Source organism: Salmo salar, chromosome ssa11 (genome assembly GCF_905237065.1).
Source record: "Salmo salar chromosome ssa11, Ssal_v3.1, whole genome shotgun sequence".
NCBI classification, from domain to species: domain Eukaryota; kingdom Metazoa; phylum Chordata; class Actinopteri; order Salmoniformes; family Salmonidae; genus Salmo; species Salmo salar.
Window position 1 is genome coordinate 84,875,863 of NC_059452.1, and position 15,797 is coordinate 84,891,659.

At 44.9% G+C, this 15,797-nt stretch overlaps 1 protein-coding gene across 7 annotated transcripts in view; it reads left to right on the plus strand.

Moving 5' to 3' along the window:
- LOC106563228 (retinoic acid receptor RXR-alpha-A) overlaps positions 1-15,797 on the plus strand; it is a 153,855-nt gene that overhangs the window by 105,434 nt on the left and 32,624 nt on the right. For 4 of the 7 annotated variants that reach the window (XM_014128610.2, XM_014128615.2, XM_014128613.2 and 1 more), the window contains 3 exons: positions 9,109-9,274; positions 11,042-11,221; positions 13,823-14,007. In XM_014128610.2, coding sequence (XP_013984085.1) covers positions 9,109-9,274; positions 11,042-11,221; positions 13,823-14,007 — 531 coding nt within the window. The remainder of the gene's footprint in view (positions 1-9,108; positions 9,275-11,041; positions 11,222-13,822; positions 14,008-15,797) is intronic. The other 3 variants (XM_014128611.2, XM_014128612.2, XM_014128614.2) reach the window with 3 other exon arrangements.

Below are 15,797 nucleotides of genomic sequence, written 5' to 3' on the forward strand. Positions count from 1 at the left end.
TGGGGGTTGAGCATTGAGAAGTGGTGCAGTGGGATTTTATGTATTCCTTTGATATGTATTTATGAGCAAAGTCTGTGCTCAGACTCAGTGAAACGAGCTAAGCTAGTCTTAAGCAGGGGCCTCTAATGTCTCCCTTGTTCTTTTCTACTCTTTTCAATGCATGGTGGACGGAGGTTTTTATAGTTCTGTGTGTACTGTAAGTGTACTGTAAGTGCCATCATAGCATATTTAAGCAATAATGTACGCACTCAAACACTACACTATGTACGCACTCAATTACGTTGGTAAGCAGTTTATAATAGCAATAAGGCCCGAGGGGGTGTGGTATATGGCCAACATACCACGGCTAAGGGCTGTTCTTATGCACAACGCAACGCGGCGTATATTGGCCATATACCACATCCTCTCAGACCTTATTGCTATTAGAAACTGCTTACCAACGTAATTAGAACAGTAAAAAGACATGTTTTGTCATACCTACGGTATACCGTCTTTTTGAAGGTGGTCTTCAGCATTCTAAGAGTTAGGAGTCATGCTGTTTGTGTAAATGGTTTATTTTCACTGTAGCGGAGTGCGTACATAGTGTATTTCATTGTGGCATTGAAACCACTGAAATAAGTCTCCCAATCCCACTATAACTAGAGGTGTTGTTACAGAGAGAGCAAACTGTTAACTCCTGATTTAAAAATAAATCATTTATTTTCTCCCTGTGCAGAGATAGAGAGAGAGAGAGAGAGCGAGAGAGAGAGAGAGAGAGAGAGAGAGAGAGAGACTGTAAGAAGGGGAATGTTGAAAAGTTCAGACAATACCCTGTGTTTGAATCAGAACCTACACAGTCTGGTTTACTGTGAGGAGACATAGATACGGTCCAGTGCAGCTGTGCTGGCACACAGAGGAGAGGAGAATGAGAGGAGAGCAGAGGAGAACGAGAGAAGAGGATAGGAAAAGAGAAAGAGAGGAGAAAGAAAGAGGAGAGGAGAAAGAGAGCAGAAAAGAAAGAGAGGAGAGGAGAGGAGTAGAGGGAGGAGAAAGAGAAAGCACACTCAGCCAGTCCAGTCAGCATCAGAAAGGAGACAGAATGAACAGAGAGAAAGAGAGAGAGAGAGATCGAGAGAGATCAGTTCCATGTGTTGAATGTAAGTTCCATCCGTGCTTCTTTCACATGCATTGCTTGCTGTTTGGGGTTTTGGCTGGGTTTCTGTACAGCACTTTGAGATATCAGCTGATGTACGAAGGGCTATATAAATTGATTTGATTTGATTTGTGTAGAATGTAACAGTCTGGAACACACTAACACCTCAGCTGTGCTCAAGGTACTAATCAAATGTCCCTTACCACCCATTGCATAACATGGGCCATAACATCAGAGCATTTACTGGGCCAGCAGTAAAGCCACACCATCCCTGTGGCTCAGTTGGTAGAGCATGGTGTTTGCAACGCCAGCATGGTGTGTGCAACGCCAGGGTTGTGGGTTCGATTCCCACAGGGGGCCAGTACAAAAAAAAAACATGTATGAAATGTATGTATTCACTACTGTAAGTCACTCTGGATAAGAGCGTCTACTAAAATGTAATGTAAATGCACTAAATCAGACACCTGCTACCTTCCTTCTCTCTTTCTCTCTGTTCATTCTGTCTTCTTTCTGATTCTGACTGGACTGGTTGAGTGTGCTTTCTCTTTCTCTCTCTCTTTCTCCTCTTTCTCCTCTCCTCTCTTTCTCCTCTCCTCTCTTTCTCCTCTCCTCCTTTTTCCTCTCCTCTCCTTTCCTCTCTTCCTCCTATCCTGTCTTTCTCTTCTCTGTGTGCCAGCACAGCTGCTCTGGACCATATCTACAGGGCCTTCGGAAAGTATTCAGACCCCTTGACTTTTTCCACATTTTCTTAGGTTACAGCCTAACAAATTGATTTAATCGTTTTTTCCCATCATCAATCTGCACACAATACCCCATAATGACAAAGCAAAAACAGGATTGTAGAATTTTTTGCAAATTTATTAAAAATAAAAAGTCTTCTTTGGTATGACGCTACAAGCTTGGCACACCTGTATTTAGGGAGTTTCTCCCATTCTTCTCTGCAGATCCCCTCAAGCTCTGTCAGGTTGGATGGGGAGCTTTGCTGCACAGCTATTTTCAGGTCTCTCCAGAGATGTTCGATCGGGTTCAAGTCCGGGCTCTGGCTGGGCCACTCAAGGACATTCAGAGACTTGTCCCAAAACCACTCCTGCGTTGTATTGGCTGTGTGGTTAAGGTCATTGTCCTATTGGAAGGTGAACCTTCGCCCCAGTCTGAGGTCCAGAAGGCTCTGGAGCAGGTTTTCATCAAGGGTCTCTCTGTACTTTGCTCTGTTCATCTTTGCCTTGATCCTGACTAGTCACCCAGTCCCTGCCACTGAAAAACATCCCCACAGCATGATGCTTCCACCACAATGCTTCACCGTAGGAGAACATCCCTGGTCATCCCTACTGCCTCTGATCTGGTGGACTCACTAAACACACATGCTTCATTTGTAAATGATGTCTGAGCGTTGGAGTGTGCCCATGGCTTTCCGTAAATAAAATAAAAAATAAGAAAATTGCGCCATCTGGTTTGCTTAATATAAGGAATTTGAAGTTATTTGTACTTTTAGTTTAGATACTTAAGTATATTTGAGCAATTACATTTACTTTTGATACCTAAGTATATTTAAAACCAAATACTTTTACTCAAGTAATATTTTACTGGGTGCCTTTCACTTGAGTCTTTTTCTATTCATGTATCTTTACTTTTACACAAGTATGGCAATTGGGTACTTTTTCCACCACTGCAAATTTAACATTTGAAATCAAATGTTGCATATGTAAAACATGGACTGTCACAGTTGTCGTAAGGAGGAGCGGACCAAAGTGCAGCGTGTGTGTCGCTCCACATTTTATTTATACTGTGAAACTATGCAATACATAAATAAACTGAATGACAAAACAACAAACCATGACGAAGAGGTGAAACATACACTACTCAAAATGAATCTCCCACAAACCCAGGTGGGACAAACACCAACTTAAATATGACCTCCAATTAGAGACAACGATGACCAGCTGCCTCTAATTGGAGATCATCTCAAACAAAGCCCAACATAGAAATACAAAAACTATAACAACCCAACATAGAAATACAAAACTAGAACATAACAACATAGAAAAAACTAAACTAAAAAAAAAACCTGTCACGCCCAGACCTACTCTACCATAGAAAATAACAGCTTACCATGGTCAGGACGTGACATGGACATTTTCAGAAATAAAATCATGTGATTTTCCACATGTGAAATCATGTGGTTTTTCCCGTAAGGGAGAGCATTGAGCAATCTCACAAATGTTCCATAAAATTACAGACAAATGTTTCACTTGTGTTTGCTAGAGAACATTAGCCATCGACAAACTGACACCATCAGACACCCAGAAGGGGTAATGTGTCAACATTCTGCACCTCGACTAACCTGTAACCCCGCACATTGACTCAGTACCGGCACCCCATATATATAGTCTCATTATTGTTATTTTATTGTGTTACTTTTTATTTAATTTTTTACTTTTGTTTATTTAGTAAATATTTTCTTAACTCTATTTCTTGAACTGTATTGTTGGTTAAGGGCTTGTAAGTAAGCATTTCACGGTAAGGTGAGGCCTGTTGTATTCAGCGCATGTGACAAATAAAATATTGATTTGATGATCATCCAGGGATTTTCCCCAGTGATGGTAGACTCCACATACACATGCCTGGTTGTATGTGTGTGTGGCGGTAGTGGTGGTGGTAGTGGGGAGGGGGTTGTATTCTATTTCCAGACCCAGGACTGAGCCCCTTTAATCCCCCCACCATCCGTGCACTGCCCTGGGAAAGAGAGAAGCACTGGAGAAAGAGACCCCCAGCCCACCCCGGCATGGAGAGCAGTGTAACTGTGGACAGATTGAGTTGCAGGTTCACTGAAAATAGATTAGGAGAGGAATAGTCTTTTCTGTCAGACAATCTCAGATGAGGAGACAGGCTTTTTTGTGCTGCTGGAGAAAAGAGGAGACATCAACGTTAAGTTGAGGTAGGAACTCAATATTGTGCGTGTCTGTGTGTCTGGGGTTTAAGTTTAGTTTAATTTGAAGTTTAAGTGATAAACAATACAGATACAAACAAATAAAGAAAGAAAGTGTGCAGGTGTGTGCGTGGGTGGGTGTGTGCGTGCGTGCGGGCGTGTTAATAAACCAAAGATGTGCTCATAGTTGCATGTTCCTTGAGAAAATACAGCACTCAGTCTGTCGTCAATTACTATGCACTGACAGTCTGTATGAATAATACACCATTTTGTAAGTCGCTCTGGATAAGAGCGTCTGCTAAATGACTTAAATGTAAATGTAAATGTAAATGAATGCACTGATAGTCTGTATGAATGCACTGACAGTCTATATGAATGCACTGACAGTCTATATGAATGTACTGACAGTCTATATGAATGCACTGACAGTCTGTATACAGGACCGATAGGAACTTAAACTGAATCTGCTTTCTACTATTTAGCGAGAAGCAGGACATAGGCAGGTACATTTTTTGTACAGACAAGTCAATATTTTTTATGTTAACAGTAAAAAAAACAGGACCCAGAATCGACCCCTGCGGGACTGTAACGGCTGTCGTAGAGAGGGGACCAAAGCGCAGCGTGTTGAGTGCTCATGATGATACTTTATTATAACTCAAAATACTGAAGCAAAATAACAAAGAGAAAAACGACAGCGCACAGTTCTGTCAGGTACGGAGACTAAACAGAAAATAACTGCCCACTAACACAGGTGAAAAAAAAAACTACTTAAGTATGATCTCCAATTAGAGACAACGAGGACCAGCTGCCTCCAATTGGAGATCATCCCAAAAACAACATAGAAATAGAAAACTAGAACTTAAACATAGAAATACAAAACATAGAAAACACAAAACACCCCCTGTCACGCCCTGACCTACTCTACCATAGAAAAATCCCATCTTACTATAGTCAGGACGTCACGCCCTGACCTACTCTACCATAGAAAAATCCCATCTTACTATAGTCAGGACGTGACAGACAGTACCCCCCCCACCCCCACCCCACCCCCACCCCCCAAAGGTGCAGACCCCGAATGCCACTAAAAGAAACAAACAAAAACAAAAGGGAGGGTTGGGTGGGTAACTCCTATCTATGGCGGCTCGAGTGCAGTCCACATAACCTCATCCTCCAGCAGAGGAGGCGGCTCCAGTTCGGGGCGTAACCCCCGCTCCACCCGCTGATCCCTCTGCTTTAGTACCACCGGACCGTGGATCGTCGGAGGAGGAACCGACTGTAGATCATCGCTGAAGACTCCGGGCTGCAGGCCGTCGCTGAAGACTCCGGGCTGCAGGCCGTCGCTGGAGGCTCCGGCCTGGGGAGCATCGCTGGAGGCTCCGGACTGGGGAGCGTCGCTGGTGGCTCCGGACTTGGGAGCGTCGCTGGTGGCTCCGGACTTGGGAGCGTCGCTGGAGGCTCCGGACTGGGGAGCGTCGCTGGAGGCTCCAGACTGGGGCGCGTCGCTGGAGGCTCCGGAATGGGGAGCGTCGCTGGTGGCTCCGGACTGGGGAGCGTCGCTGGTGGCTCCGGACTTGGGAGCGTTGCTGGTGGCTCCGGACTGGGGAGCGTCGCTGGTGGCTCCGGACTTGGGAGCGTCGCTGGAGGCTCCGGGCTGGGGAGGCGCACTGGAGGCCTGATGCGTGGGACCAGTACAGGTGGCACCGGGCTGATGACACGCACCTCAAGGTGAGTGCGGAGAGGAGGCACAGGACGTACTGGGCTGTGGAAGCGCACTGGAGGGAGAGTGCGAGGAGCAGGCACAGGACGTACTGGGCTGTGGAGGCGTACCGGAGGTCTGATGCGTGGGATCGGTACAGGTAGCACCGGGCTGAAGACACGCACCTCAGGGCGAGTGCGGAGAGGAGGCACAGGACGCACCGGGCTGTTGAGACGTACTGGAGACCTGGTGTGTATAGCCAGTATCACTTGTTCCGGAACTTCCACACACTTCTCAGGACGAGTACGGGGAGCTGACTCAGGTGGCACCAAACTGACGACACGTTCCTTTGGGAAAAACTTGTGCGTCCTCCACCAACTCAATAACTCTCCCATTTCCCCCTTCTCCAAATTTTCCCTCTTCTCCCGGATTGGCTCTGGTTTGCTCCTCGGCTCTGCCGACTGCTCCATGTGCCCCCCAAAAAAATTATCTTTGGGTTTCTGTAGCCTCTCGTGCCTCCCCGACAGGCTTCTATATCTGTCCAGTCCTTGGCCCCAAGTCCAGTTTACCCTCTCTAGCCTCTCCTCCAGAGACCAGGTATCCATCTCCTCCCGGGCACGCTGCTTGATCCAGTTGTGGTGGGCAGTTCTGTAACGGCTGTCGTAGAGAGGGGACCAAAGCGCAGCGTGTTGAGTGCTCATGATGATACTTTATTATAACTCAAAATACTGAAGCAAAATAACAAAGCGAAGACACGACAGCGCACAGTTTTGTCAGGTACAGAGACTAAACAGAAAATAACTTCCCACAAACACAGGTGAAAAAAAAAACTGTTTAAGTATGATCTCCAATTAGAGACAACGAGGACCAGCTGCATCCAATTGGAGACCACCACCCCCCCCCAAAAAAACATAGAAATAGAAACCTAGAACTTAAACCTAGAAATACAAAACCTAGATAACACAAAACACCCCCTGTCACGCCCTGACCTACTCTACCATAGAAAATCACATCTTACTATGGTCAGGACGTGACAGGGACACATTTCGTAATATCAAGGAAACCTGATTTAACACCATCAGTAGATATACATTGAGTTCTATCTATGTAAATGAAGTAGTGTATATCTGAATTATGGCACTACACATGACGTCTTCAATGTCATCTATTGTCTTTGTAGCATAAGCTCAATAATACACATTATATCAATTTCTATAGCCTTGAGTTTCAGTCGCAATATGACAATGATTAAATTAGAGCCGATTTTCTGCCAAGAAGGAAGTCAGTCCAATCAGATTGTATGCGTGTGTGTAGATGTGTGCACATGTATGTGTAGATGTGTGAAAGCATGTACAGTATAAGTGTACAATATGTATGAGGAGGCTTTGGTAGTTTGCTGCCGCTCATTTGACCCTTGGTGTGGGGGTGTCCTGTGTGTACAGCACAGCTAAATCAAGTGGGTGTGTGCGGCCTGTCAACATCCCACTGTACATCTGTGTGTGCCCTGTGGCCATGTCAGAAAGAAAGGGGATATGTTTGTCTTTGTGTATAGTTAATGTGGAAACATGGACAGTATACTAATTAGTCCTTGACAGCGCTTTGGAAACTCACCTGAAGAAGGGTTCGAAAGGCTAGCATAAACTGCAGCGTCGTGTTATTTTCATCATTATATCTTGAATACAACCTGTTTCTTTCATCTTCTTCTCTCTCACTCTACAAACACTGTCTGTGTTTCTATGCCATAAGCTATTTAGTGTGATTAGCATTTGCTCTGTTACAGTGTGCAGTAACTCAATTAAGACATATGCTAGCTAGCTAGGACATGTGAACCCACAGTATCCCCTGTACCCCAGTCTAGCAAGCAGTCTAGCAAGTCTCCCCGTCTGGCATACACGTCAACACCAGGATAGGTTTTGATTGTGAAAGGATGGCATTGTTGTTGTTAAAGAAATACATCACTTGGTAATACCACGGTAATATGACCACTGTCATGCTGTTTATATACTATTTTTTGTTGGCTGTAGAATCTATAGAGTTCTTAAATGTTTCCATGAAAAAAATCTGCACATTCAGTCCCTTTCATTTCCAGTTTTTCCAAAGTGAATTATTTGTACTTTTGCTTCTATTTTGGTCATTTTGACATCATGGTTTTTAGAGCATGCTGACACAGACATGGCTCTGTTTTTTCCATAGCTGTACAAATGGTTGGCTAGCTAGCTAGTTCTGCCTATTTCAATGAATTATTGTTAAGTGGTAATTGAGCTTCTTAGTAACTCCACTATAACAGCACAGCATAGTTGATTAGTGTCTCTTAGTTCTCCATGTGAAGCTACACAGTTGGAGAGGGGGTTTTCACATAAACATTACTGAAGCTCAGTTTCACAGCAGAGCTGAGTGCACTGTAGGGATGGGTGTTTGAACTTTCAATTCCTTACTTTTATTTCCATTAGTGATCTCTCACTTCACTTGCTACACATGTAGATATTTGCCCATTTGATTGGCCAACAAAAACAACAAACTATAATCTTTGGTGAAGGCTACCTGTCTGTTTTGGGGGGCGCACCACATGTAAACTACATTCAAAAGTTTATTGTTTTATTAAATTAAGAATTTCAAATGTTATGGTATATCCTTGTGTGTAACAGTCACATGGATATTTTAATTGAATTTAGAAAAAATATTTTCATTGTTAAAATAGACACATTTGTTGGCCGTAAAAAATGAATAGTCACACATGATCAACAACTAACGTACGTTTGGATATTGTGATATTGAAATAACCGTGTCTCTTCCTAATGCACTGGAGGAGAACCTTTCAAGTTCTTACTTAGAACACTCTCTCTTGCTAAAACAAACACTGGCCCTTTATTCTGCTGTACTGCTAAATGTTGCATTGAAGTTATGCTAGCACTGAGCATTTGGAGGCTAGGGGGATTGTTGAGAGCATGAATGAAAGAACTCCTCGGGTTAAGTGGTGCAGGATCTAACAGCGCCAGGTTTTAGATATGAAACACAGGTAGGGGAGTAGAGGGAGAAGGTCTGCTAGGCTGCTACTGGAACTACAGCCAAACAGTAGTTAGCTTAAACCTCCCAATCAGCTCAGCTGCATGGATACATACTCAGCCATTTCTGTTTTCCATGTTCTGAGGTCTACTCTCCCTAGTCTATGCCTAATCTTGCTGTAATCATTATCTTGCTGAAAACAGAGCTGCCCCTGGTTGATGACGTAAAGTAACCACACTGCATCACATTGCCATTTCAGCTGTGTAATCTGATGAAGTGTGTGGATGAGATTCTGAGTGTCAGTGTCAGAGTGGCGTTGTGACCTGTCTGTTCCTGTGTTTGTGTGTGTTGATGTTCCAGCTGAACTCCCAGATGAACTCGGTCAGCAGCTCGGAGGACATCAAGCCCCCGCTGGGACTCAACGGGGTGATGAAGGTGCCCGCCCAGCCCTCGCCGGGGTGCATGCCTCTCTCCCTCACCAAACACATCTGTGCCATCTGCGGAGACCGCTCCTCAGGTACAGTAGGTGCCCTAAGGTTACAGTCATACATGCACCCAAACACACACACCACTGACACGTCTGTGTTATCTGTGGCGACTGCAGTAACACCATGGTCATCACCATTTCACGTGAGTCCACACACACACACACACACACACACACACACACACACACACACACACACACACACACACACACACACACACTGAAAGCCTGACTCATATAGGCCGTAGATACTTAACACACCTCATACTTTCTCTTAGCTGGGTTAACGAGGAATGAAAGCGGCTGTGGTGTCTGCAGCATCAGGGAGAGGAAGTGTTTTACTCTACTGCACTTTGCCTCGTATCAGACAGGATGTGGAGGAGATGGTTAATATCAGACAGAATATCAGACAGGATGTGGAGGAGATGGTTAATATCAGACAGAATATCAGACAGGATGTGGAGGAGATGGTTAATATCAGAGAGATATCAGACAGGATGTGGAGGAGATGGTTAATATCAGACAGAATATCAGACAGGATGTGGAGGAGATGGTTAATATCAGAGAGATATCAGACAGGATGTGGAGGAGATGGTTAATATCAGACAGAATATCAGACAGGATGTGGAGGAGATGGTTAATATCAGACAGAATATCAGACAGGATGTGGAGGAGATGGTTAATATCAGACAGATATCAGACAGGATGTGGAGGAGATGGTTAATATCAGACAGAATATCAGACAGGATGTGGAGGAGATAGTTCATATCAGACACTATATCAGCCAGGATGTGGAGGAGATGGTTAATATCAGACAGAATATCAGACAGGATGTGGAGGAGATGGTTAATATCAGACAGAATATCAGACAGGATGTGGAGGAGATGGTTAATATCAGACAGAATATCAGACAGGATGTGGAGGAGATGGTTAATATCAGACAGAATATCAGACAGGATGTGGAGGAGATGGTTAATATCAGACAGAATATCAGACAGGATGTGGAGGAGATGGTTAATATCAGAGAGATATCAGACAGGATGTGGAGGAGATGGTTCATATCAGACAGAATATCAGACAGGATGTGGAGGAGATGGTTCATATCAGACAGAATATCAGACAGGATGTGGAGGAGATGGTTCATATCAGACAGAATATCAGACAGGATGTGGAGGAGATGGTTCATATCAGACAGAATATCAGACAGGATGTGGAGGAGATGGTTCATATCAGACAGAATATCAGACAGGATGTGGAGGAGATGGTTAATATCAGACAGAATATCAGACAGGATGTGGAGGAGATGGTTCATATCAGAGAGAATATCAGACAGGATGTGGAGGAGATAGTTTCCATATCAGACAGAATATCAGACAGGATGTGGAGGAGATGGTTAATATCAGACAGAATATCAGACAGGATGTGGAGGAGATGGTTCATATCAGACAGAATATCAGACAGGATGTGGAGGAGATGGTTAATATCAGACAGAATATCAGACAGGATGTGGAGGAGATGGTTAATATCAGACAGATATCAGACAGACGCTTAGAGGTTAGTGATCTTCACAAACGCTGTTCATCAGGACAGCACAATGTCATAACATAGTAACATACATTACGCTTATAGTCACCATTTTCACCCCTCTGTTATTGTCCAAACAGTATGTAATCAATTTCATTTTTCCTTTATTATCCCCAATAAGAAACAGGATGTGTCTGTGGGAAATGTGTCTTAAATGTCTAATAGCCACTCTCTATGTACTTTTTAAAGTTAAAACGACGTGTCTGTCCCCAGGTAAACATTATGGAGTGTACAGCTGTGAGGGCTGTAAAGGCTTCTTCAAGAGGACAGTGCGGAAGGACCTGACCTACACCTGCCGAGACAACAAGGACTGTCTAATCGACAAGCGCCAGCGCAACCGCTGCCAGTACTGTCGCTACCAGAAGTGTCTGGCCTGTGGAATGAAGAGAGAAGGTACAGCACATGCCGTTGAGGATAAAGGCCTAGTTACCCTCTCTCTCTGCCTGTCTGTACTCTCTCTGCCTATCTATATCTATATCTCTCTCTCTCTCTCTCTCTCTCTCTCTCTTTGTATTGTCTCTCTCTCTCTCCCTCCTTCCCTCCCTCTCTCTCTCGCTCTCTCTCTCGCTCTGTCTGTCTGTCTGTCTGTCTCTCTCTATCTGCCTGTCTTTATCTCTCTCTCCCTCTCTTTTTATCTCTCTCTCTGTCTATCTTTCTCTATCTCTCTCTCTATCCCTCTCCCTCTCTCACACACACACACGCACGCACGCACGCACGCACACACACACAGAATCACTTCAACCTTCCCTCTGTGTCAGGAATCATTCAGCTCCTCATGTCGAGAACTTGAAGTGTGTTGAGATCACTTGTGTGATAATGAGAGCTCAACTCATCTGCCTCTTCATTACTATTGAATGAGGAGCAGTAATTGCAGAGGACTCACATTGTGCATGTAGAATTACTGACTTCCTCAGAGGCGTTCAAGATTGAAATAAGCAGCTAATGGAAAATGGAAGTCTTTATTACAGGTGATTCATATCAGGGCTCTTTCATTGACAAGACTAGCTTGAGAATGTTTCAGTGATTGGTAGCCTTCATAGGCAGACCTATTCATGATGAAGAATTTCTGATTTCACTTGAAGAGCACTGATTTACCACAAGAGAGGGAGAGCAGGTAGGAGAAGGAAGGGAGGAGAGAGAGAGAGAACGAGAGAGAAAATGGAAGAGGTTGTTTTAGCACTTCATAAGAGAGGAGGACATTAGCACTCTTAGCACAGTTGTTCACACTTCCTGTAGGAAGCAGAGAGTGGATGACACACTAGATCTCTCCATCAGAACCGCGTCATCACTCTCTAAGGTGAAATATTGATCTGGAATACTATTTTAACTCATCAGTCATTAAATATTATGGCTTTAGAGACAGAATGTGGTATTCCAGTTATTAAGGTTCATAATCTGAAGCACACAGTCCCCTTCCATATCAGAAATCACTTTATGTTATTCTAGGATCAGCTTTCCCTGTTCTGAATATGAACCACTGCACCAGGCAAAAACAATACAAAACTGATCCTAGACCAACATGCAGATGTTCAGCCCACCCTTAACCAATGAGTATCAGACTCAGAACAAAACCAAAGCAAAGGAAAGAGAAAACAAGAGAGTCTATGATAAGTAGATAAGAGCTTTTCTTTCTCGGCCCAATTTGTCTTGACCTCAGCATGCACCCCTCATCCCTCCCTCCCTCCCTCCCCCATTCACTCTTATTTATATCATCATAGGGCTCAACCTCCGTTCAAGGATATTATAATTTACTGCCTTTCACCTCACTCTGCGCTGCCTAAGCCCCCCTGTACCCTGAGGCAGGGGGAGAACAAGGCAGCGGTAGTCCAAAAGGCTGAGCGAATCTGCAGAAAAACAGGATTAAATGAATTGATGCTCTCCCAGTCAGGGGAAGGGGGAAATAAAGCTAACATGATTTCAGCCCTCCTCACCTCTCTCTGACTCCAGCACAACTATTCTACCCTTGGGCTGACCTCCACCGCCAGACAGCAGTTCCTCTAAAGTGGGGCCCCTCATCCCCCCCCCCTCCTCCCCTCCTCTTCTCTCCCTGTTTTCCCCTTCCCAGAACCCCCACCCCTGTGATTCAGCACTTGGAATAGGAAGGAAGAAGAAAGAAAAGAAAGAATATGAAGTGTCGTCATTTGTGTGTGTGTGTGTGTGTGTGTGTGTGTGTGTGTGTGTGTGTGTGTGTGTGTGTGTGTGTGTGTGTGTGTGTGTGTGTGTGTGTGTGTGTGTGTGTGTGTGTGTGTGTGTGGGAGTGTTTACGTTTATTGGGAAGAGGAGAGGGAAGAAATGGGTTGAAACCCAGAGGCAGCGCACAGCAACTGCCTCCCCTTACGGTCTCATATGAACACACATACGCCTCTCTGGGTGGAGGTGCGGTTAGGGTTGCCTCGGCCACAGTGAGCCTCAGTGTCTGCTCAGCACACAAACCACTTCCTGTGTCTGCCTGCCAAGCCAATCACACAGCAGATCCAACAAGGCCCCGCTTTACACAGACTTAGTGAGACTGTTATTTACTGGACAGACTAAAAACAACATTATTTTACACAAAGACCCCATTGATGTGTGTGTCTGTGCGCCAGTCAGTCTGTCAAAGCCATTCTGTCACAGTGTCTGTGGTAAACATGCAGGGCGTAAATGAGGACTCATACCACATCCATTATTAATGTGTCAATATATGGTGGTCATGAAAGGAGCTTGTTGTTTGTTATTGTGCTCTACATTGAGACACAGCAGGAGAGAGGGTCCTTGTATGAAGCGTTTGTATATGTTGTGTCTCCACTCTACTGTATTTCCTGTCATGTCTCTATTCATGTGTCCTGTAATTATGGGGACTCACATATTTCAGTGTAGATCTGTTACCTCTGTCTTTATATCAGACTTAATGTAATAATAATGATACACACACACTATTTACATATGTACACACACACACACACAAACACCGCACACACTAGACAACACCGCAGCAGCAGTAGTGACCGGAACCAGTTTTGTTACACACAGCCGTCCAGGAGGAGCGCCAGCGGGCCAAAGAGCGCAGCGAGAACGAGGTGGAGTCCACCAGCAGCGTCAACGAGGACATGCCCGTGGAGAAGATCCTGGAGGCCGAGCTCGCTGTGGAGCCCAAGACAGAGACCTACATCGAGACCAACCTGGGCATGCCATCCAACTCGGTGAGTCACTACACCGTATGTACTGTTCACCCTGTACTCTGTCCTGAAGAGCAGGAGCCGTTTACACACACACATACAGTGCATTCGGAAAGTATTCAGACCGCTTGACTTTTTCCACATTTTGTTACGTTACAGCCTTATTCTAAAATGGATTAAATAAAAAAAAATCCCCCTCAATCTACACACAATACCCCATAATGACAAAGTGAAAACAGGTTCTTAGAAGTGTTTAGAAATACCATATTTACTCAAGTGTTCAGACCCTTTCAGACCCGCGAAATTGAGCTCAGGTGCTTCTTGTTTCCATTGATCATCCTTCAGATGTTTCTACAACTTGATTGGAGTCCACCTGTGGTAAATTCAATTGATTGGACATGATTTGGAAAGGCACACATCTGTCAATGTAAGGTCCCACAGTTGACAGTGCATGTCAGAGCAAAAACCAACCCCGGGGTCGAAGGAATTGTCCGTAGAGCTTCAAGACAGGATTATGTCGAGGCACAGATCTGAGGAATGGTAACAAAACATTTCTGCAGCATTGAAGGTCCTAAAGAACACAGAAGTTTGGAACCACCAAGACACTTCCTAGAGCTGGCCGCCCAGCCAAACTGGGCTATCGGGGGAGAGGAGCCTTGGTCAGGGAGGTGACACTGACAGAGCTCTAGAGTTCCTCTGTGGAGAGGGGAGAACTTTGCAGCACTCCACCAATCAGGCCTTTATGGTAGAGTGGCCAGACAGAAGCGACTCCTCAGTAAAATGCACATGACAGCCCCCTTGGAGTTTGCCAAAAGGCACCTAAAGACTCTCAGACAATGAGAAACAAGATTCTCTGGTCTGTTGAAACCAAGATTGAACTCTTTGGCTTGAATGCCAAGCGTCACGTCTGGAGGAGACCTGGCACCATCTCTATGATGAAGCATGGTGGTGGCAGCATCATGCTGTGGGGATGTTTTTCAGCGGCATGGACTGGGAGACTAGTCAGGATCGAGGGAAAGATGAATGGAGCAAAGTACTTAGAGATCCTTGATGAAAACCTGCTCCAGAGCGCTCAGGACCTCAGACTGGGGTGAAGGTCCACCTTCCAACAGGACAATGACCCTAAGCACACAGCCAAGACAACGCAGGAGTGGCTTCGGGACGTCTCTGAATGCCCTTGAGTGTAGAATTGCGGGAAATTACCTTTAAAACTGCAAAATGTTCTCTCCGCCAACAAGAGGGCTCAGCCCAGTCAAAACTGTTCGCTGCTCTGGCACCCCAATGGTGGAACAAGCTCCCTCACGACGCCAGGACAGCGGAGTCAATCACCACCTTCCGGAGACACCTGAAACCCCACCTCTTCAAGGAATACCTGGGATAGGATAAAGTAATCCTTCTAACCCCCCCCTTAAAAGATTTAGATGCACTATTGTAAAGTGGTTGTTCCACTGGATATTATAAGGTGAATGCACCAATTTGTAAGTCGCTCTGGATAAGAGCGTCTGCTAAATGACTTAAATGTAAATGTAAATGGGTATAAACAGTTTGGGGTCACATGGGTTGCGAGGTGGGGGTTTGTTACTACGCCGATAAAGGACGATATCCATCTGGACCTTTGCCACTTAGGAAATTTGTGTCACCAGACCTTCTCAAATAGTACTTGAGTACCCCTGCACTAGACTCTGTCTTGCTCAACCGTGAATAATACAACAGACTAAGGAATTAACATGGTCCACGCTAGAGGTCGACCAATTAATCGGAATGGCCAATTAATTAGGGCTGATTTAAAGTTTTCATAACAATCGGAAATCGGT